Genomic DNA, 19,071 nt, shown 5'->3' with positions numbered 1-19,071 from the left:
CCAACATGGTGAAACCCCATCTCTATTAAAAATACAAAAAAGTTAGCCAGACGTGGTGGCCGGCGCCTGTAGTCCCAGCTACTTGGGAGGCTGAGGCAGGAGAATTGCTTGAACCCTGGAGGCGGAGGTTGCAGTGAGCCAAGAATGAACCACTGCACTCCAGCCTGGGCGACAGAGCAAGACTTTGTCTCAAAAAAAACAAAAACAAAAACAAACAAAACAAACAAACAAAAATCAGTTAAACAAAAGAGGAGAGCAGAGCAAAGGCAGAGTATGGGAAGAACTTCTGGGATCAATTCACAGCAGCATGCTGCTTTTCATTTTATCTTTTATTGGCGAGGAGGGCCTGTTGGTCTCAGAGGGTCAAGAAATCTGTTCTGTTCCTCCCGTGTCACTCATTTGACATAGACCTTGAATCAATGGCGAGATCGTTCCAGGAGAATGGCAAGGAGAAAGCTAGGCTGCCAAGGGTCAAGGAGAACTTAAGGCATTCGAGGTCAGCGCAATGGTTAGACTGAAAGGGAGTGGGGAGCCATCCCGGCAGCTCCAGGGGCAGCACTGTCAGGAAGCTGCCGATTTTGAGCGAGGGAGACCTGAACATATCTGTGGGAGGAGGGAAAGGATCATGGTGCCATGAAGAGAGACAGGGGAAGAAGGGAATAGGATGACGGAGCACCCTTAGAGAGGCCCGACTGCATCGTTTGAGAGGAAAGGGGAGAGAGGCAAGGGTAAGGACCTGGAAATGGTGGGTGAAGCGGGAAGGCAAGGGATCCATCCTGGTGGCCTTGGCCTCTGCAAATGTCACCCGCTGGGAGTGCAGTAAGGCTGGGAGTCCAAAAACGGGAGCAGCACGGGGTGGAGCTGGCGACCACTGAATTCCTGTAGAGCCAAGTTCAGAAGGCTGAGCCCATCCAGCTCTGGGGAAGAGACAAGCAGCAGCCCTGGGTGACTTAAAAAAATAATTTTCCTAGTGTTTTTTGTGGTTGTTGTTGTTGAGACAGAGTCTCACTCTGTCACCCAGGCTGGAGTGCAGTAGCATGATCTCGGCTCACTGCAACCTCTGCCTCCCGGGTTCAAGTGATTCTCCTGCCTCAAGCCTCCTGAGTAGCTGGGATTACAGGCGCCCGCCACCATGCCCAGCTAATTTTTGAATTTTTCATAGAGATGGAGTTTCACCATGTTGGCCAGGCTTGTCTTGAACTCCTAACCTTGTGTTTCACCCGCCTCAGTCTCCCCAGGTGCTGGCATTACAGGCGTGAGCCACCGCGCATGGCCCTAATTATCCTAGTTTTAACTTTCATTATAAAGGGAGTACAGACTCGTGGTATAAATTAGAAAATGCAGAAAAATACAAAGAAATATGCGAAAACTACTCATAATCATACCACATAGGGATAACAAGTCTTAAATTTGTGTGACATATTTCTTCCAAGGTCTTTTATCTGTTCATATTTCATACAGTGTATTTTAATAAAATTTGGATCTCATAGTTTTGTATACTACTATTTCACAATGTTATATCATGACCATTTTTGCGCACAATTTTTGATCTTCAGAGTGTTGCTTTTTCAACAACTACAAAATATTTCTTATATTGTCATTCTATACTTTTTTCCAGTCCTCCCCATCTGGAACATCTGAATGCTTTTCACATTTTTTCCAACTACAAATAACTGTAACGAGTTGCCTTGTATATAAATCTTTGTGTGCATCTGTGATTATTTTCTCGGGGTAACTTCATTAGCTAATGTTTTCCAGATGCGTCAGCTGGCCTGTGAGCAGAGAAGGAATGGGTTTGAACTGACCAGATGGAGATAATGCAAACTCACAGAGCTTAGAAGGGCGTAGGGAAAAGGACCCTGGGAGCGAGGGTCAGGAAAGAACATGCTGGGAGGCATCAGGGGAATCATGCAAGGAGGTGAGGGAATTAGAAATTGAAGTCTAGATGAAGAGCGAGTTCAGCACGACCAAAGGTGTGGCCACACAGCTGGAACCTGATTCTCCACCCCCTGTCCCCAGAGCTCCTTCCTTGAGCCAAGGCCACCCTCCACAGTCCACGTGCCATACTCTGCCAGGCATTATCAGTACTGATGCCTGATCTCCCTAGCTGAGCCGATTGCAAGCACTCTAAAAATCTGGGGCTTCCTCGTGATCCACCTCTGCCCTTGCCTGATTCTGGAAGTCACAGCGGTGCACACCTCTTTGACGACTGACTTAAGAGACACGCAGAAGGAATACTCACTGTCTTCATGAGTCCAGACAAGCTGAGGTGTGCTTGGAGGCCCGTCCCCAGGGGTGGTGAAGCACAGAACGGAAGTGAAGTAGGCGGTAAACTTCTTCAGGTTCGTTATGTGTCCGTGGTGGACTCCGTGGAAATCTGGGGCAATAGTGACCACAGTGACAGCCTCAGGGGCATCTGCCGGCCATGCCAGAAGCTGAGATGGAACAGGGTGAAAAAGACAGCCTGTTTTCAATGGTGCTTCTCCACACTCATGTCTGCAGCAGAATTTTATTTTGCAATGAATACGTCTTTTAAAATGTAAAGTCATAATTAAGAAAGTCCATAAATCCTACATCTTATAATCACACTTCAAAAAAGTTGAGATAAAAATATATTTTACAGGTTTCTGTATACAAGCATGTGTATTTACATGTATTTTATACTTGTATATGTAAATAAAATAACTACTTAACTCATATTGGAATAATGGACACTCCCCCTCAAATCTTCACCCTCTCTTCACTTAAGAAGGTTAAAAAAATGTATAATATATATTACAAATATACATATACACATCTGTAACATACACATATATGGTATATACTATATATACATGTTATATATGTAGTATATTATATACATATATAATATATACTATATAACTTATGTCTACTATATATAATATATACTATATAGTATATATGATATATACCATATAATATACATATATTTTAACAGTAAAGAATAACATCTTTAACAGTAAAGATGAAACCATCAGTTAATTCAGCTGAAACAGTGCAATGAAACAAATATAAATATTTTTCTAGAAAGCACCTACTTTGTCTCAAAAAAGACATCCATGATTCAACAGGAATAACCTTAATTATTTATAATTTATATCACACTAGTTTCGTGAAAAGGATTTTAGGAGACTGGTTACAATTTTAAAGAAATACAGTCTATATCCACATCCTAAGGAAAGCTGTGTTCATGTTTTGGCAGCATTATGTATGTGTGTGAGTTTTAATTCCTTAGGCACCAAACATTGCTAGGACTAACTGGGTCTGAAAGTTGACATGCTGCCGGACGCAAAGCGTATTTACGCAGATCAAACTGACAACGAAGTCATCAAATGAACACCGCGGCCTCACCAATGAGACTCGACAGGAGAGGCCAAGAAGGCAAAAGCATCTTGCTTGATTGATACGATTTTCTTTCACAAAAGCTTCTGTCTTTGGATACTTCCAAGGATAAACAAAAGACAGGGTAAGTTTCCAGCTACTTCTGCCTTTCTGGCAGACAAATCAGTGTTTTAGCAAGTTGAATCCAAATGGGGGCGGGGAAAAATGAACCTTGTGTCTGAGGAAACTCACCCTCTGAATGTGAAATTACCAGGTATTGAGGCAAACTAGATGGAATCCCTTCAGTGTGAAGAGCTTCCCCTGTCTACTGGCTGTTAAAGACGATTAGAGGATCTGTTGCAGCTAAAATCAAGGCGGGCTCCCAAATCCAATCAGGAGAAGCTGATCTGAAAGGGAAGATCAGCTGTGCTTTGGGACGGTGTATCCTGGTACAGCAGTGAAGTTAACACACTCTGGTAGCTAAAGACACAAGAAGTCGGATGGTGGAAATTTGTCTATGTGTCTAATTCAGTCCGGGCGGGTAGCTGGAATCAACTGGTCTCAGTTCTTTAGATAGAACTCTCCCTGAAGTAGAAAGCGGGGAGAGAAAAATATCCTTTCTCCATGGAAATACCACTCATGCTGTTCCCTTTGCTCGGGGCCTGTGTTCTCCTGAGAGGACCTCCTTCTGGGAAGAAGTGGTTTGTGCAAATGTTGATTCTACTCACTGAGACAGGTCTCCCACCCGCCATTTAAAAATGAATGGCCTTTCTCATAAGAAATTGCTCACTGATGTTTGAACCATCCTCTTGATAACTAGGAATTTGAATTTCTGAACCTGCAGAGCTGATGCCAAGACTCTGGAATAAATGGTGGTCTCACCAAGGTCAAGACGCCCTGTATCTTGACGCAACCGGCTCTTGAGGCACAGGAGGGGCCGCCTCCAGCTGCGTCACATTGTGGCTCCAGACAACGACAGGTGCCCACAGGCCCTGAACCCAGGCCACGTACCTTGTATCCCTGGTTGATGCCGTTGATAAACTGCTGAGGTGGAGGGTTCCACAGGAACTGAATGGTGGTGGAGTTCACGGCTTCCGTCTGCACGTTCTGCGGGGGCGCGGTGGGCACTGTGGCAGGGCGGTCATTGACAACAGCAGAACAAATGGCAGGAGGCACCATGGGGAGGAGAGACGGAAAGGAAACCCTTAGCTGCCATCACGCTCACAGGCAATTACTGCACTGAGACTAAGGAAGTGTGATGAATGTTTTGGGAAGCTTACAGTGGCATTACCAAGAAAGAGAATTGGGCTATTTTTCATTTTCTCTTGCAGAATTCTTTAAGGCAGAGGCAGAAAAGTGGACTAGACCATCCTCTCATTCCACAGATGGGCCTTTCCTGTGGTTCCAAGGCGGACACAAGCAAAGCTTTCTCTAATTTCTGTTTCAATGAACAGATATTTGAGATCAAGGCAAGGTTTCATCTAGAAATCCTTCCTCAATATATACCACTATGTTTCAAGCTGAATTGTTCCTTACATGGAAAAAAAAACCCAAAAATAAACAAACAAACAAAAAAAACAAGCAAATAAAATCATCACCTTCCTCCCATATACACTGTTGGAGGCGATATTTCTTTTTGTCTGTCAATGGGGACAATCATTTTTTGATTATCCATGGTTTCTCTCTTTTACAGAACAGCTACTGAACCCAATTATATACCCGCCAAATGACTGCCTTCGAGGCATGCCCTTTCTAGTGGACACACTTGTGTAACTGTAAGAGGCAGATGCTCTGCAGAGCAGTAAACTGGTGGAGGGCAGGTCCCTGCCTCTGGCCTGGGAGGGCTGGAGGGCCTCATCTGGACTGTGTTTGGGAGGAAGGGTGGCCTGTGAGGGGTAAGGTCTTGAGAAGGGCACCCTCCGCTGGGAGAGCCGTGGGAAAAGGCAAAGTGTTGCCAAGGAGGCTGGTGAGGATGGGTGCATGGGGAGCACGGCTGGATGAGAGGCGGGGGGAAGCGGGGTGCTGACAGTGCACGGGTCTCTCTGGGATTTCCTACCATGCCCAGCAGCACAGCTAATCACGCATACAGAAGGCAACGGGGGAACTGAAGGCCTTTCAGAAAGGGCAGTGGGCCTGGCTAGCATCTTCAGGATGGGAACCCCGCTGGCCTGCAGAGAGGGGCCAAGCCTTTGGCTGCACCATCAAGGCTTCTACTGGGTGGAAGGAAAGTCCTGGCTCTTCAGGTGCTTGTTCTAAAAGTGAGGCATAGAAGCCTAACGGATCCTATGGATCCAAGCAGAGAAACAAAAACAAGGGTCTTCTTGGCCAGAACACATGGGATCCCATGCGGTCCTGGTGAAAATCGCTACACTCTTCTCGGCTTCCTTCCCCAAAAGCCTGTCTCAGGCAGAGATGAGACAAACATACACTTGGCCAAGCCCCTCAAGTCTTCTCTTCCCAGGCATGTAGGAGAGCCCTCTGTCCCCATCCGCTGCTGGCCACGGCGTGATGCCCCTCAGCCCCCTCTCTAAGTCACCGGGAAACTGCCCTACTTGCCATCCTGTAAAATGCGTGGGTTAAAAATGGACACAGGGCTTGCTGTGCCTGGGATGCTAAGCATTGGAAAGAACGTCACATTCACCTAAGAACAAGAAAAGCTGAACAAAGTACAGAACAATCACTTTTCCTGAGTCCATAAGACAGCTTAGGTTGCATACCAGCCAAGTGGTCGGAAACGCAAGGAGAGATGGGCCTCTCCGAGGGGTCAGGATGGGTCCCACTCACCCGTCACAGAGCGCGGGAGGAGCAGACAATGGAAATTCTGAAATTCACCCCAAATCCTCAGTGAATGGCTGAAGGCTGAATGTGGGCTACGAGAGAGGACGGAAGCTTTGGGAGCTGCAGACACATAGCACCCAGAGGAACAAAGGCGAGAACTACGTGTATTTCGTGGGTGAATTCCACCAAGCATTTGAGGAATAAATTAAACCAATTCTAAAGCATTACCCTGATACCAAAATCAGAAAAAGCCACTGAAGGAAAACTATAGACCAATATCCCTCATGAACTCAAGTTCAAAAAATCCTCAAGAAAATAATTAGAAAATAAAATTCGACAATATTTAACAGTCATAATCTGGCCTGATCAAGTGAGGTGTATCTTATACATGCAAGACTGGCTCAAGATGTGAATAGCAATCGAAGTAATTCATCACATCAACAGAATAAAGAAGAAAAACATATGAACATCTTAATAGATTTAGGAAAAGCATTTGGCAAAATTTAATAACCAATTGTGATTTTTTTAAAAACGAAAAAAAAACCCTCTCAGCAAAGCAGGAATTTAAAGGAACATTCTAAATTTTAAAAAGGGCACCTATAAAACGCCTATAGCTAATATCTTATTTCAGCTCTAAAAACATAAAATAGATATGTTTAACAAACGATGTGCAATATCTGTGCACTGAAAACTACAAAACATGAAGGAAACTAAATACTAAGTCAATAGAGAATCATATCACATGAATCCATTGGAAGAAAACGCAGTAAAGAGGTCAATTCTCCCCCAGCTGATCAATATAGTGAATGCAATCCCAATCAAAATCACAGCTACACCGCACTCCAGCCTGGGTGACAGAGCAAGACTGGTCTCAAAAAAAAAAAAAAAAAAAAAAAAAAAAAAAAAAAAAAAAAACCACAGCTAGATATTTCTTAGACATTGAAAAGGTGATTCTAAAATTTATATGGAAAAACAAGGTAAGAATAGTCAAAGCAAGTCTGAAAAAAAATTGGACAACCTTTACTGTATGATTTCAAAACTAGAAATCAATAGTAATTAAAATAGGGTGTGTTACTGGAGAAGGGGTGGACATATTGATCAGTAACAGAGAAGACACGCAAGAAATTACACATGTATCACTGGTTTTCAATAAAAGCACAAAGAAAAGACAGTGATTTCAACAAATGGTTCTGGAAATATTAGATATTCATTCACAAAATAAGACAAAACCTGGATCTATACCTCATACCATTTATAAAACCTAACTCAAAATGGATCAGAGGCATAAAGGTAAACCTATAATTATAATACTTTAGGAAAAATAGTTGTGACACCTGGTTAGGCAAACATTTCTGAGATACAATATCAAGGACATAATCCATAAAAGAAAAAGAAATAAAACTGACTTCATGATAGACATCTGTTAAGAACACGAAAAGACAGGCCACAGACTAGGAGACAATAAGTGTAAGACAGATATCCAATAAAGCATGTTTATCCAGGCCGGGAGTTGTGGCTCATGGCTCATAGCTGGAATGCTAGAACTTTGGGAGGTTGAGACAGGAGGATCGCTTGAGGCCAGCCTGGGCAACACAGTGAGACAAAGAATTACAAAATTAAAAAAAAAATTAGCTGGGTGTGGTAGTGCGTGCCTATAGTCCCTGCTACTCGGGAGGCTGAGGCAGGAGGATCCCTTGAGCCCAGGAGTGTGAGGCTGCAGTGAGCAACCAAGTAAGACTTTGTCTCTTAAAAAAAAAAAGGAAAAGAACAAAAACTTACTATTCAGAAAATATAAAGAATTTTCAAAATTCAACTATAAGAAAACCAAAAATGTGCACAAAAAGAATAGTTACTTCACCAAAGCCAAAAGAACGACAGGAAATCTGTGAGCGAAGAGAGTCTCACCATCCCATTTACCGTGATGGGATGCCCTGGACCCCTGTTCGAAGGACTCAAACAACACAAACCAACAGCAGTAACAACTTGTGTCGGTGAAGATGTGGAGTGCCCGAGACCCTTGTGGTATGAGATGAGGATGCCCGTGGCACGGCCACCTGGTGGGACCGTTTGGTGGTTTCTTACGAAGTTAAGCATGCGCGAGCCACGTGACCCGACAATCCTGCCCCTGGGTAACTGTGCACAAGAGATGTAAAAGTTCACATAAAAAATCTATATGAAGCGGGGCATAGTGACTCACACTTGTAATCCCAGCATATTGGGAGGCCGGGGTGGGAGGATCGCTTGAGCCCAGGAGGTTGAAACCAGTCTGGGTAACATAGCGAGACCCCATCTCTACAAAAAAATAAAAATGAAAAAAGTAGCTGGGCGTGACGCTGCACACCTATAGTCCCAGCTACTTGGGAGGCTGAGGTGGGGGGATCACTAGAGCTCAGGAGGTTGAGGCTGCACTGAGCTGTGATTACACCACTGCACTCCAGCCTGGGCAATGGAGTGAGACCCTGTCTCTAACTAACTAACTAACTAACTAACTAACTAACTAACTAACTAAATGTGATATTCATAGCAGCTTTAATAATCACCCCAAATTGCAAACATCCTAAATGTTTTTAAACTAATGGATAGGAAACAAACTGTAGTGTGTCCATGGAATGGGACGCTGCTCAGTAGTAGAAGAGGACAAAATACTCACACACATGAACACAGGTGAATCTCAAATGCATGACACTAAGGGAAGGAAGCCAGATTCCGAAGACTGCACACTGCACGCTGTATTTATATGACGTTCTGAACTAGGCAAAGATAGAATAAGAGAAAACAGCAGTGTTTGCCAAGCGCTGGGGCAGGGGTAAAGGGGTGAATATAAAAGCACAAAGACTTTTGAGGGAGGTGACAGAAATAGTCATATCTCCATTATGCTGGTGAATATGGGCTAAAGATGTTTGTGAAAATGTATATATAACTGTACACTAGAAAGGGTGAGTTTTACTGTATGTAAATTATGAAACCACAATAAATCTCACTTTTCAAACATGCTGCAGACAGGGCATGGTGACTGATGCCTGTAATCCCTACACTTTGGGAGTCTGGTGTGGGAGGATCGCTTGAGACCAGGAGTTTGAGACCAGCCTGGGCAACAGGGTGAGACTCTGTCTCTACAAAAGTAAAAAATCAGCCAGGCATGGTGGCGTGCACCTGTAGTCCTAGCTACTTGGGAGGCTGAGGTGGGAGGATGGTTTAAGCCCAGGAGTTTGAGGTTATGGTGAGCTATGATCCTGCCACTGCACTCCAAGCAACAGAGTAAGGCCCCGTTCCTAAAAAAATAAAGCAAAGCAAAATGCTGCATATTCTTTGATACTTTTCCCATGAAGGTGTGTTGTCTGTGTCTGAAACCCTTCAATGTAGGCTCTGAGACTGCTTGACCAATATAATATGACCCAGGTCCTAAGAAACCAGCAGCTTCTGCTGCTTGCCGGGAGCCCTGAGCAGCCATAGGAGTGTAGGGATCCTGAGGCTGCAGGCTGGTGAAGCCAGGGGCAGCTGCCCCAGTGGACAGCCCAGGGAGCCAGCCTTCCCGCCTTCCTAGCCACGGCGCCAACATGTGCACGAAACCATCTTCCCAACTGAATGAGAGGCACAGACAGTCACATATCCGAGCCCTGCTCCAACTCCTGACCCGCAAAATCATGACATATAAACAGATGTTGCTTTTAATCTCCAAGTTTTGGGATAGTCAGTCAGGCAGCAATAGATGACTAGAACAATCTCTGCTGAAAGAAAGAAAAGAAAACAAAAGAGGAGAAAGGAGAAAAAGGAAGAAAAGGGAAAAGAAAGAATAAACATCAGGAGCTACTGGGAAAAGACCAACATTTGTTATGACGTTTTCTCTTAGAACCCACAACCTGTGGGGTTGAGGAAGGCATCTCATTCTCGGTAGGTTTGGCTCCGGGGTTTCACGAAGCCCAATTACTGACTCTGGAATGCCAGAATACCGAATATCAAATGTTGTTAAATTCTCTAAAATAAGGCTACACGGATCATATGCAAGAAAAAAATTTGCATAATTTAAATAAGTAGCTGTCCCCTGCAGATTCAAGAGGACCTCTGTACCTTTGATTGGCTGCAGCACAATCCTCACACCAAGTTCTGGTCCAGTATCCTGGAGGCAGTGCCTCTGCGGGGTACACCATGGTTACAGAGAAACAAACTCCTAACTGAGTTCACCCATTTACCAAGGCATTTTCCCCTCGCTTCTCATTATGTGGGCTACCTCAAATCACGAGCTCTCACACTCACTCTACCCCAGAGCCCTGGCTGTGACACTCACTCTACCTGGGCCCCGGGTTGTGACACTCACTCTACCTGGGCCCCTGGCTGTGACACTCACTCTATCTGGGCCCCTGGCTGTGACACTCACTCTACCTGAGTCCCTGGCTGTGACACTCACTCTATCTGGCCCCCTGGCTGTGACACTCAGTCTATCTGGGTCACTGGCTGTGACACTCACTCTACCTGGGTCCCTGGCTGTGACACTCACTCTACCTCAGCCCCTGGCTGTGACACTCACTCTATCTGGGTCCCTGGCTGTGACACTCACTCTACCTGGGCCCCTGGCTGTGACGCTCACTCTACCTGGGTCCATGACTGTGACACTCACTCTACTTGGGCCCCTGGCTGTGACACGCACTCTATCTGGGCCCCTGGCTGTGACACTCACTCTACCTCAGCCCCTGGCTGTGACACTCACTCTATCTGGGTCCCTGGCTGTGACACTCACTCTACCTGGGCCCCTGGCTGTGACGCTCACTCTACCTGGGTCCATGACTGTGACACTCACTCTACCTGGGCCCCTGGCTGTGACGCTCACTCTACCTGAGTCCCTGACTGTGACACTCACTCTACCTGGGTCCCCTGGTGTCTGATTTGGAGCCTGACCTGTGGGCACACACTCTCCTTTCCCAGTCACAGGCCAAGGGAGGTTTTAAAGCCTCAGTTTCCTCTCTCTCAATACCTTAAGTTTAATTCAAAAAATCACCAAGCTTGCTTTTATTCCCAGGTCTTCGGCTTCTCTTTGTCTTGATTATTGCCATCAGAAATGACTCACGAATTTGTGGACAATGGAATTAAAAATGCCCTCAAGTGAGAAAGAGTTACAGCCAGCAAATCCTTCTTGACAGTGTTGAAAATAAAAGAGTGGTTATGGCTGGAAAGGTCTTAATTATTGAGGGTTACATAACCCTGCCCCTTCTTAAGACAAAGACAAGGGCTTAGTCCAACTATCCTGCAGAATAGTGAAGGCAAAAGGGGTTTCTGGTGTGCAGCGTGGCCTCCTGGGGGTCAGACTAAGCCTCAAGGGACACTTCTTCCCTGGATGATTAGCATTAGGCTCTTGCTGTGCCTCCAGTGGCAGGCCTGGAGGCAGGCTGGTAACGTGACAGGTGTTATGCTCCTTTCTGGTTTTCATTGAGCAGAAAAATATCTTTTCACTGGACAATTCCCCCTACCTGAGCACCCGCCTGAGCAGGCTCATTCGACTCTGTCTTGATGCTCATAGCCAATGACAAGGTGTTCTGTCCTGAAGCCCCCGACACTCTGGGAATAATCACAGGTGAAAGGAGAAACCAGAAGAGCAGTTTCAGGCACTAGGGGTTTTATTTGTCATGGAAATGTGTGAAACCTGGATCAGAGAGTAGCGGTTTCTTCTACCTGAAGAGGGGATTGCCGGGAGTGGGTAGGGAAGGAGGCAGGACAGTGCAGTGGTCTCTCACTGTGCCTCGGACGGGTTACACAGGGGCCCAGAGACACTGATGTCTGTTAGTTTTCATAGCCATAAACCACTGTTTACAGCCATTCAAAAATTTGCAACTGTCAGCTGGGCGCGGTGGCTCACGCCTGTAATCCCAGCACTTTGGGAGGTTGCAGTGGGTGGATCATGAGGTCAAGAGATAGAGACCATCCTGGCCAACATGGTGAAACCCTATCTCTACTAAAAACACAAAAATTAGCTGGGCATGGTGACGCACACCTGTAGTCCCAGCTACTCAGGAGGTTGAGGCAGGAGTATCACTTGAACCTGGGAGATGGAGGTTGCAGTAAGCCGAGATCGCATCACTGCACTCCAGCCTGGTGACAGAGTGAGACTCCGTCTAAAAAAAGAAAAAAAAAATTGCAACTGTTGAAATTACATTTCATGCTGTTTTCACTATACATATGCTGTGTTTTCACTATACACATGCATTGCACATTACTCAGTGAAAGAAGTCATTGTGGAAAGCCATGTGTTGTGTGATTCCAACTATATATGGCATTTTGGAAAAGGTCAAACTATGGAGACAGTAGAAAGGCCAGTGGCTGCTGGGGGTTGGCAGTCAGGAGGGGTGAACAGGAGGAGCACGGGGGTTTTGAGGGCAAGGAAACACTTCTGTAGGCTATAATGGGGGATACACGTCACCATATGCTTCTCAAAGCCCATAGAATGCACAGTGCCAAGTGTGAACCCTAATGTAAACTATGGATTTTGCGTAATGATGTATCAAGTTAGGTTCACTGATCATAAGAAATGTACCACTCTGGTGGGGGATGCTGATAATGGGAGAGGCTTTGTACATGTTGGGCAGGGAGTACATCAAAATTCTTTGAACTTTCTACTCAATTGTTCTATGAATCTGAAAGTACTCCAAAATAAAAATAAAAATAAAAAAGAAAAGTAAAACAAAACTAAGCATGTGGTTCCTGTAAACTTTCTGAACCTGGTAACTCTCTTGAGAGGATCTGCTGCAGGGAGGCACAGGGTGGCTGAACCACACTCCACTTCCCTGACACCTCCACAGACCCCTCTTATCAAGCTGTCTTATTTCACTTGCAGGTTGCTTCTCATCTGTGAATTTGTCTGTACCAGGCACAGGACCAACTGATACAGGGGCTATAAAGAAATTATTTAGGCAGATAGTGAGGGTAAAACAGTCTCTGGCAAGGCTTCCCTTTTAATAAAAAGCAGCTCCCAAATAATTTCTTTTCTAACAAAGGGCAGCCTGAAAAATTGAGCTGCAGACACAGATAAGCAAGCTAGAAGCTTCCACGGGTGAATGCTGGCAGCTGTGCCAACAGAAAAGGGCTACCTGAGGGCCAGACACGTTCAACATGGAGGCTCCATCTTCCCTTTTCTTTGTCACCATGTGTACAGTAAAAGCACAGGCAACAAGGCACCAGCCAGGGAGATAACCCATCTGCATAATAAAAGATTAGGGTGGGGGTGGCTAGATTTTTGCATGCTATGCAAATGGTACATCTAGTCCTAACCAGGTTTTTGTGCCTTATGCAAATGGCACACCTGGTCTGACCAATCTTTCATGCCCTATGTAAATTAGACATTGCCTCCTCTAGCTCATCTGTAAAATCCTTTGCATTTTGTGGCAGACTGGAAAAACCCACTCTGGACCCCTCTGCAGGAGAGAGCTCTTCTGTCTTTCGCCTATTAAACCTCCACTTTTAACCTCACTCCTTGTGTGTCTGCATCCTTGATTTCCTCAGTGTGAGACAACAAACTTTGGGTATTATCCTAGACAATGATGCCGCTTCACAATGTGGTTCGACTTGTGTGTAAGTAGGTTGTGAGTTGTTTTTCACTTGCCACGGACCCCCATGTTGAAGGCCATGTACCCTGAGCACACCCAGATGAACCAAGTGTGCAACCACAGTGGGGGAACCTAAGTGCTCAGGCAGAAGAGCAGGGACTAAATTAAGAAATGGACACTGCAAAGCTGGAGCCAGGATCCAATCAGATCGAGCTCTGGTATTACCCCACTGCAAGATCCAATCAGATCACGCCTCATTATTTTATGCTTATAAAGCCCGGCACAGCCCCCAGCATGGGGAGATGGATTTGAGTCTTTCCTCCTGCTCCTTGCCAGCTGACTTGCAATAAAGCTTTCTTGCTGCAAAAACCCAGTGCTTCAGCATCTTCCTCTCATGCAGGGGCAAACGAACCCAGTTTGGTTCAGTAACATGCTCAGCATGTGGGGGCACTTCTTATTCAATTAATTTACTAGTATTTTTACCTATGTGACTAAGTGAAATGTATCATTATGTTTACAATTATTATCTGGTATTAGGTGTTCCTTATTAAAATAAAAACGATTTTTAAAATTTTCTTCCCCGCTACTCCCTTCCCTTTGTTCCTGGCTAGTGATGATGTAAATTCAGCAAGATCTGATTTTTGATGGAATCTCAAAATAAATTACTGTTTTTACACATTTTTAAAAATGTTACAGTAAGTTACACAATCAAATCAACTCAGTAAAGAGGACTGTAGGGTTTTATAGCTTCAAATAACTGACTTTTCAAAATATTTTGGATCAGAGATGACATCACTGACATTTATATTCATGAGTTTTTCAGAACTTTAATTGTCCAATCAAATAAAAAGGAATGTCAATGTTGCTTATTTTGCTTAATGCAAGCTTTGGTTTTTGAATTTTTCAACTTGGTTTATTTTGAAACATTCTTGAGGTTGTATGCAATCAAAACTTTTTGAAAAGTTAATTTTTGAAGCCATTAAGACCTACAGGCCACTTTATATACCTTTATATTTAAATACATTCATGTTTAGTAAAATTACTTATGTTGATATTTTTAATACTACTGCATATTTATGGAGATATTTTCCCATCATAATAAGAAACGTTTTTTAATTAAAGAAAGTCATCAAGTGCACCAAGTAGAGTAGTAAAAAAAGTTGCTACTCAGGAAATTATAATGAAAATGATCTCAAACTCAGATTTGCATTTTCCAATAATCCTGTCTTCTTCTGTCTCAATGTGGTATTTAATGAAAAAGGAATCAGAAGATGCAATGATGTCAGGCAAATTATGCCACATCTTTCCCTAAAGCATTGATCTCACACAGAAAAAGATCAGAACTGAGAAAATGGTCTACAGTTACACAGTAAGAAGCGGGAGTATTTATGAGTGGGCCACAACTGTATCAGACTGAATACAAGAAGCTAGTTACAATGTCCTGCATTTAACAGTCAAAGCCAAAATTCCTCCTGCAATTGCAGAATCGCTCATTTTGCCAGGGTGCATTAGAAACTGTCAGCAACATGTTTGGGACCAATGAAGCACAGGAAATAAGAAAAGTACCACTTTCGAATAATACCGTTAGAAGATGCATGGATGACAGGTCAAATGACCCAGAGACACCCAGTCTAGAAGATTATTACATCAAACAAGCTTCCACTGAAGATTGATAAGTGCTGATGTGAGTAACGGCACTTGGTGTATGGCATGAGTTTGAATCCCTCAAAATCAATGCTTTGAACATTATTTATGGTACAAAAAAAAAAAATTACCTGTCTTCAATTGTTTGCCCTAGTCATAGACTCTGGGCATGAACAGTTTGGAGTTTAAGTTTCATTAGGACTCATTAGAGACATCTGCCAGGAAGTGGGGAGACCAGGACTGGGCAGAAGGAGAAGTTGTTCTATAGGACGGCAGTAGCTGAGGCCTCGGTTGATTCTCTGGGGAGCTCTGGCATTAGAGGTGTCTTAAGTTGTCCTCAACTGATGCAATGGGACTGGGCTTTCCTGTGGCCATGGCAGCCAGCCATTAGCCACAGGAGGACCCATGGGAGGGGTGTCACCTTGGTCAGGCAGTTCTCTGTGAAGGTCACAGCTGTGAGCTGGGCAGCCTATGTGCCAGCACTGGGGACAGCTGTGTCACCCTAAAGAACCAACCTGCGTGGCAGCACTACAGTATCTATCGTACACCAGACAAGCTGCTGGGAATGCAGTGGTCAAAGCTTACACAAACACTTTGGAATATATAATAGAGAAAAAAACTAAAAGTTTTGGATACCAATGATGGTAAAAAGGTATAAACAATTTATAGCAAAATTCAATCTGAAGAGCCTTGGAATCAAGAAATCCATTGTTGTATTTGCAGAGAAGGTCTCTAGGTAAAACACAGCCTACAGAACTGTATTCCTCATTAAGTGATGTTATCAGAATAGCAAATCTAATAAAATCCAAGATGCTATGATCCCACTTGCTTCTTGCTTTGTGAAAAATATGGAATCAGAATGTCATTTTTGACAAAAGAAGTTATTTTATTTTTATTTTTATTTTAGCGATCTGGTCTTGCACTGTCGCCCAGGCTGAGATGCAATGGTTCAATCACGGCCCATTGCAGCAGCCTCAACCTCCCAGGCTCAGGCGATCCTCCCAACTCAGCCTTCCGAGTAGCTGCACATACAGGTGAGTCATCACACTCAGCTAATTTTTTGCATTTTTTGTAGAGATGGGTCTCACTATGTGGCCCAAGCTGGTCTCAAGCCCTTGGCTTCAAGTGATCCTCCCACTGCAACCTCCCAAAGTGTTGGGATTACAGGTAATGAGCCACCATGCCTGTCCCAAGAATTTCTTTTGAGAGATTCAGACTCGCGTTACACATCAAGTGCTGTTACTAACATCAGTTCTCCTGGTGCGCAGTGGAAGCTTGTTTGATTTAATGATCTAGATGAAGTTCATCTCTGGTCATCTGACCTGTCATCTTCAAACAATATTATTCAAAAGTGGAAACTTTTAAATTTCCTGTTGCAATTTCAAATTGACATGCATTGGCTGTCCAAAGAGTTTTGCAAGAATCTGTGAACAATGCATCATTATTATCATTGTTGTTGTTGTTATTACTTTTGGTGAAGGGGTCTCATTTTGAAGATTGGTTAAAGCAGAGGTTATTGGTATCAAAAATGGCCTCTTAAATGACATTTTTGAGCACCTGAGTGAATGCAACAGACCGCTGCAAGAGCCTGTGAAAAGCATACGATCTTAGTTCAGGCTGCTATAACAAAAATATCATAGACTGTGTAGCACATAAACAACAAACATTTATTTCTCACAGTTCTGCAAGCTGGGATGGCCAAGATTGAGGCAGATTCAGTGCCTGGTGAGGACCTATTTTCTTAGAGATGGTGCCTTCTAACTGTAATCTCACATGACAGAAGGGACTAGCTAGCTCTCAGAGGTCTCTTTCATAAGGGCGCTAAACCCAACCAGCCCTCCAAATCTCATCATCCCCCTCAAAGGCACTATCTACTAACACCATCACCTGGGGACTATAATTTTAACATACATTTTGGAGGGACACTAATATTTAGATAATGGCATATACTAACATGTACGTGTAAAATGTATGGGTTCAAAGCAAAATTTCAACTACATTATGGTGTCAAAAACTGTGAGACATGATCAATTTTATAATCCTAAGGAAGTCAGTGTTTAAGCACTAAAGAAAAATAATTAAGACTGGTAGAGCGGCATCCATGTAGGTAGGTCTACAGAAATGCCCATTATTTTGAAATACCTGATACTAAAAACATTTGATCAGATTCCAAATCAATTCACATGATCACAAAACCCTTCATTACTTTTGTCAAAGAAATAAAATGAAGAACTGTTGACATAAAGAAACACTGTACCCTTATAGTATAATTTAAAGAGACTTAATTATCTGAATTCTAGTTAATGATAAGAAAAAAATTTCTCTCAACTTAGGAAAAAGCAATAAATAATTCCCAGTAATTGTCCTTCCTACTTGGGCAAAGGCTTTCTTGTCAATTGTGGCATTCAAATAATTGAAGAGGTTATCATTAAAAGTCTTGAATGAGGAGGGGAGCAAGATGGCCCAATAGGAACAGTTCCAGCCTCCAGCTCCCAGTGCGAGCGACACATAAGACGGGCGATTTCTGCATTTTCAACTGAGGTACCGGGTTCATCTCACTGGGGAGTACCAGACAATCGGTGCTGGTCAGCTGGTGCAGCCTGACCAGCGAGAGCTGAAACAGGGCAAGGCATCACCTCACCTAGGAAGTACAAGGGGGAAGGTAATCCCTTTTCCTAGCCAAGGGAAACTGAGACACACAACACCTGGAAAATCGGGTAACTCCCACCCTAATACTGTGCTTTACCAAGGGTCTTAGCAAACGGCACACCAGGAGATTATATCCCACACCTGGCCCAGAAGGTCCCATGCCCACGGAGCCTCCCTCATTGCTAGCACAGCAGTCTGAGATCTAACTGCAAAGTGGCAGCAAGACTGGGGAAGGGGCACCCGCCATTGCTGAGGCTTAAGTAGGTAAACAAAGCCTGGGGGAAGCTTGAACTGGGTGGAGCCCACCTCAGCTCAAGGAGGCCTGCCTGTCTCTGTACTCTCCACTTCGGGGTGGAGTCTGACAGCTGTCTGACAGCTTTGAAGAGAGCAGTGGATCTCCCAGCACGGAGGTTGAGATCTGAGAACGGATAGACTGCCTGCTCAAGTGGGTCCCTGACCCAAGTAGCCTAACTGGGAGACATCCCCCACTAGGTGCAAATCGACACCTCACATGGTGGGGTACACCCCTGAGACGAAGCTTTCAGAGCAAGAATCAGACAGCAGCACTCGCTATTCAGCAATATTCTATCTTCTGCAGCCTCTGCTGCTGATACCCAGGCAAACAGGGTCTGGAGTGGACCTCAAGCAATCTCCAACAGACCTACAGCTGAGGGTCCTGACTGTTAGAAGGAAAACTAACAAACAGAAAGGACACCTGCACCAAAACCCCATCAGTACATCACCAGCATCAAAGACCAAAGGCGGATAAAACCACAAAGATGGGGAAAAAGCAGGGCAGAAAAGCTAGAAATTCAAAAAATCAGAGCGCATCTCCCCCTCCAAAGGAACGCAGCTCATTGCCAGCAACGGATCAAAGCTGGACAGAGAATGACTTTGATGAGTTGAGAGGAGAAGGCTTCAGTCAATGAAACTTCTCAGAGCTAAAGGAGAAACTATGTACCCAGTGCAAAGAAACTAAAAATCTTGAAAAAAGAATGGAAGACTGGATAACTAGAATAATCAATGCAGAGAAGGCCATAAACAAACTGACAGAGATAAAAACCATGACACGAGAAATATGTGACAAATGCACAAGCTTCAGTAACTGACTCGATCAACTGGAAGA

General features: G+C 44.2%; 1 protein-coding gene across 6 annotated transcripts in view; it reads right to left on the bottom strand.

The window, feature by feature from the left end:
- Nucleotides 1-19,071, bottom strand: part of SDK1 (sidekick cell adhesion molecule 1) — a 963,824-nt gene that overhangs the window by 205,231 nt on the left and 739,522 nt on the right. For all 6 annotated transcript variants that reach the window (XM_045387966.2, XM_065541579.1, XM_015447042.3 and 3 more), the window contains exons 18-19: nt 4,354-4,469; nt 2,243-2,435 (exon numbers count right to left, since the gene is read on the bottom strand). In XM_045387966.2, the coding sequence (XP_045243901.2) occupies nt 2,243-2,435; nt 4,354-4,469 (309 nt within the window). The remainder of the gene's footprint in view (nt 1-2,242; nt 2,436-4,353; nt 4,470-19,071) is intronic.

The sequence above is a fragment of the Macaca fascicularis genome, chromosome 3 (assembly GCF_037993035.2).
Source record: "Macaca fascicularis isolate 582-1 chromosome 3, T2T-MFA8v1.1".
NCBI classification, from domain to species: Eukaryota; Metazoa; Chordata; class Mammalia; order Primates; family Cercopithecidae; genus Macaca; species Macaca fascicularis.
This window is presented reverse-complemented; position numbering and strand designations above follow the sequence as displayed.